This window comes from Salvia splendens, chromosome 10 (genome assembly GCF_004379255.2).
Source record: "Salvia splendens isolate huo1 chromosome 10, SspV2, whole genome shotgun sequence".
Classification (NCBI taxonomy): domain Eukaryota; kingdom Viridiplantae; phylum Streptophyta; class Magnoliopsida; order Lamiales; family Lamiaceae; genus Salvia; species Salvia splendens.
The window spans coordinates 25,057,340-25,062,213 of NC_056041.1; the positions used below are offsets into that span (position 1 = coordinate 25,057,340).

The 4,874-nt window shown below is 34.2% G+C and overlaps 1 protein-coding gene across 1 annotated transcript; it reads right to left on the bottom strand.

The window, feature by feature from the left end:
* Positions 1–773: 773 nt before the first annotated feature.
* Positions 774–2,904, bottom strand: LOC121750340 (transmembrane emp24 domain-containing protein p24beta2-like). The gene is made up of 5 exons (XM_042144861.1): positions 2,750–2,904; positions 1,994–2,191; positions 1,372–1,558; positions 1,174–1,281; positions 774–1,015 (listed from the first exon to the last, which is right to left on the bottom strand). The coding sequence occupies exons 2-5, from the start codon at positions 2,189–2,191 to the stop codon at positions 882–884; spliced, it is 627 nt and encodes a 208-aa protein (XP_042000795.1). The 5' UTR covers positions 2,750–2,904; the 3' UTR covers positions 774–881.
* Positions 2,905–4,874: the final 1,970 nt, after the last annotated feature.

Below are 4,874 nucleotides of genomic sequence, written 5' to 3' on the forward strand. Positions count from 1 at the left end.
AAATCGTTGAAACGCCATTGAACAATCAACAGCTAGAGTTGGGGGTCGAAGCAATTTGATGGAATTAATGGCTTAGGCCTACAACTATAAATCTTAGATTTTAGAATTGACGAGGGAGAATGATGAATTGGGTGTCCCTGGCGAGAGAGGGGGGAGAGGAAGAAAGATGTTAGAGAAATTTTATTTTAGATTATTTTAATTTTATTTTAATTAATTACTAATCTAAGTCAAAATTTGCTAATTCAGAAAATAGACGGAATCGTCAAAAAAGGACCAAATCGATAGCGTTTTCGTATGTCTAGGACCAAACTGACAGCGTTTTCGTATGTTTAGGAGCCGATTTTCAAAAAGTAAATGTTTTAGATCAAAATCGTATTTCGGCCATTTGTTTAGGACCAAAATAGTACTTTACTCTTAAATAAAATACTACATCCGTCCCACGTAAAGTAAAAGAAAAAATAAAGTAGGTGTGATTAGACGTTTTGTTTTTAGCCAAAAAGAGAATGACTCAAGTAACTTGGGATAACCCAAAATGGAATACGACTCAAGTAACTTGAGACGGAGGGAGTATAAAACAAGTGAATGGTTGGAACCCATAAATAGTTTATAGGTAAGATGTATTGTTGTAGAAGTTATTTCTTAATTAAGAAATGGAAAAATAAAATGGTTAAAAGTAGTAAAGGATGAGATAAAATTGAACTCCTTGTTGTGATGCTCAAAACGGAATTCTTGCCGTTATATTTTGCACCAAAAAATAGAGTACACGAGCATAATTAATTCGATAGAGGTTGTAGCTAAGTGTACGTTATAAGGTAAGATTAAGTTAATGAGAATTGTAGCTTAAAAATTCCACAATTTTGCACACTAATAAAAGTACAAGATCAAACTCTTGATACTCCAAGCTTTCTCTCAAATAAACGCTGCAAAATGTAGACTTGCAAACCGCTGGCTACAACCAGAGCAGCTGATTCAAATAAGGCTTTGTGAATCGCTCCTTTGCTCATTCTCTCATTCACTGAAAACCAAACAAATCAATACACTCATACTTCCTCTGCATTTATGGCCAATATGAACAGATAAACGAAAAAGATATAAACACCCGTTTGCATCTCCCAACTACAGCGGTACTCATATGAACAACAAACACAGTATATAATGTAAGTGCAAAATTACCTATAGCCTGACGATCAGTTTGAGCCTCTAGCCAATGCTGCTCGAACTGAATATTGTACAAAGCTTCCTCTAGCTTCCCAATATGCTCATAAAGAGGTTTGAAATGCTCTGCACATGTCAACCCAACCAGTACGCAACTGAGTCGGAAAAAAAAGTCCATACAATAAAACAACAGGAGACGGAGAGAGAGCTAAATACCGTCTTTAGCATGCTCGTCATTGTACAAAAAGTGACCAGCATGCACATCAAAGTCTATGGTTTCATGATATGGGGACTTATTGGTGAAACAGAACCGATAAACTCCTTGATGATAAGCCACAAATTCATGCTTGTCACTTGTCTTGTCTCGGAAGTCATGGATCTGTTCATCATTTGGTCCCTTAACCTGATGATTTAACGATATCCATCAGGTCAATCTCATCATAATCAAGTAGAAGAAAAGAGAAAATTCAGGAGCACCGAGTTTCAAGCAAAACTTAGAATATAGCTCCAAAAATTTTACGTCACTGCAAATTCTGCTGCTACTCATCAAGATGTAAACTTATCAAGTATAAATCCATTTTCACCCTCTCAAAAAATCCATTTTCACATAATATTGTGACATTGGTAAAGTGTTCAAGAGTTAGTGAGTTGCACACTCTTGAAGTGGCATGACAATAACGAAATGGAAGCATGTAAAGTAAAGGATACCATCAGTAGCATACTTAGTTCTCATCATAAATGTTCATTGCAACTAAAGGGAAGAGAGAACTCAAATTAATATGTTTCTAATACAGAGTTTCCACTGATTCATAGAACCAAAAGTTAAACAAGAAATTACCACAAGGTCTACGCCGTCTTCACTGTAATGCCATGAATTCTCAGATTTAATCACCACAAAGGAGAAATGAACGGTGTTTCCATACTCCACCTTGTGAGAGAAGCACTCTTCTCTATCTATCACAAATCTAATACCAAAAGCCCCACCGAAACTGCCTAGCATTACCATCAGAGCCACTGCTGCAACTGGAAGCCTCATCTACAACCCAATACCATAACTTCATCAGTTTTGACAAGGGAAGGTATTGAAAATAAGCTCATTCAATTAATCTTGTCAGTTATCATTATAAACAAGAGAACCGTCGCTAACTATTGAAATGTGCTTTACAGCTAAACCATGTGAAATTGTATGCATTATAAAATAAAGTTCTGCTTTATGAATTAATCATAAATCTCACATTGTTTGCTTCTGCACAACTATAATTTATTATGGACTGAGGAGAAATTGATATAGAATTTACCCAGCGGCTACGCGGTTTAGTAACAAAATCCCCAAGTCCAAAACAAAATTTCAGGAATCCCTAAAATCAATGCGCTTTAAAGGGAAAAAAATGCTCCTTTCCCAAATTAACAGGAAGTCAGGAACAGTCAAATTCCAGCCAAACTTAACAAAATTCTTGTGGCGACGAATAATTAGCACCAATCTCCAACAGAAACGGCGATCAAAATTGACGGTTCGGCTCAAATTTGTAAGAAAATATAAAGGACTAACAAAATTCAACGCAATCGAAATTGACTCCCGGAAATGAAAACGCACCTTGAAATTTGTTGGATCGTAAATCCACGCGAGGCTAGCGAGCAAAGACTCTGGGAACAACAGTCTACAGACTGGGGGAGACGGTGAATGACTGAATCTATGCTTGTAGCGAAAGCGGGGAATTGCTTATGACATGTTTTTGCCTACCATCGCCAGTAAAAAGCTGACACCTGTACCTCTATACTTGTTCCTATTTCGGTCATAGCAAAGTTCGGAGTAAAAAAAAATTTCCCTCTTTGCTTATTAATATATTTATTATTAAATATACTCTATAGTTCATCCGTCTATAAAAATCTGAAACTTTTAAAGTAACATGAGAATCAATTGACAATTGATAAAGTAAGAGAGATAATGAAAATAGTGGTTAAATTGTTAATGGACAGTGTGACCCACAATATTATTATAATTGTTTTAATAGTGGTATAAGTTGTAAATAACTTGATTTATAAGGCTAACAAATTGAGATAACTTTCATAAATAGAAATGCCCATATATTTATGGGATGAACGAAAATGAAAAGTGCACGTATTTTTATGAAAAGGGAGGAATATTCAATAAAAAGTACACTAACTTGGAAATTAGAATACATTAAACATATTATAATAACATTTAAACATAAATTAAATACATTTAAAAACATCACAATTACAACCAGTGTTTTAAAACTGGAACGGACCGACCGGTTCGACCGCAAACCGGCAGGTGATCCGGTCCGGTTTGCCTCAAAAACCAGTGAGTATGTTAGACCCCCTTCAACAGTCGGAACCGGCAGGCCGGACCGATCCGACCGGGAACTCGGAAACCGATTTGGTCTATAAAATTCTTTGTTCAAACTTTATTTAAAACATGTGCCTAGGGGAAACTCAGGACCTCTTGTCAAGATAACAAGATCTTTACCACTCCATGATATGTACTTGAATGAAATTTTGTAAACCTTAATTATTCTTATACATTTAACATGTAACATTTTTGCCAACACAAATTAATAATTTATGTTTAATCTTACATTCGTTTAAATAATTATAATTATCATCCACTAAATTAATATGTAATTTATCTATTTATATATAGGTGTGTGATAAATATTAATTAAGAACTTATCTATTTATATATACACATATATATATAGTTGTGATCATATGATAACCCCTAAATCACGTAATAACCCTATAACCAAATCTGAACCACACATATTTTCTAATCTTTTGGTTGAGATTCAAACTTAGATTTACTTCATAAAAAAAACCACGGGGTAAATATGACATTTTCCTCATTTAATTTATGAATTTCGCCAAATATCACGTAAAATGATAAAATGATATATGTTAGGTTTATTGCATAGAATGATAGTTTTGCCGGATAGAATGATACCCTGAGTTGATAAAATGATAATATGTCATTTCCCTCATTTAATTTCTGAATTTCGCCAAATATCACGTAAAATGATAAAATGATACTCCCTCCGTCCCGCACTACTTGCACTTATTTCCTTTCTGGGCGTCCCAAGTTATTTGCACTCTTTCCATTTTTAGTAACAATTTATACCTACAGCCGTAATTGTTGACTTTGTCTATCACTCATTCCTTAATCTCCGTGCCCAAAAGGAAATGTGCGAGTAGTGCGGGACGGAGGGAGTATATGTTAGGTTTATTGCATAGAATGATAGTTTAGCCGGATAGAATGATACTCTGAGTTGATAAAATGATACTTTTTGACTGACTAACAAAATGATAAAATGATATATGTTAGGTTTATTGCATAGAATGATAGTTTTGCCAAATAGAATGATACTCTGAGTTGATAAAATGATACTTTTGACTGACTGATAAAATGATAAAATGATATATGTTAGGTTTATTGCATAGAATGATAGTTTTGTCGGATAGAATGATACTCTGAGTTGATAAAATGATACTTTTGACTAACTGATAAAATGATAAAATGATATATGTTAGGTTTATTGCATAGAATAATAGTTTTGCCGGATAGAATGATACTCTGAGTTAATAAAATGATACTTTTGACTGACTGATAAAATGATATATGTTAGGTTTATTGCATAGAATGATAGTTTTGCCGGATAGAATGATACTCTGAGTTGATAAAATGATACTTTTGACTGACT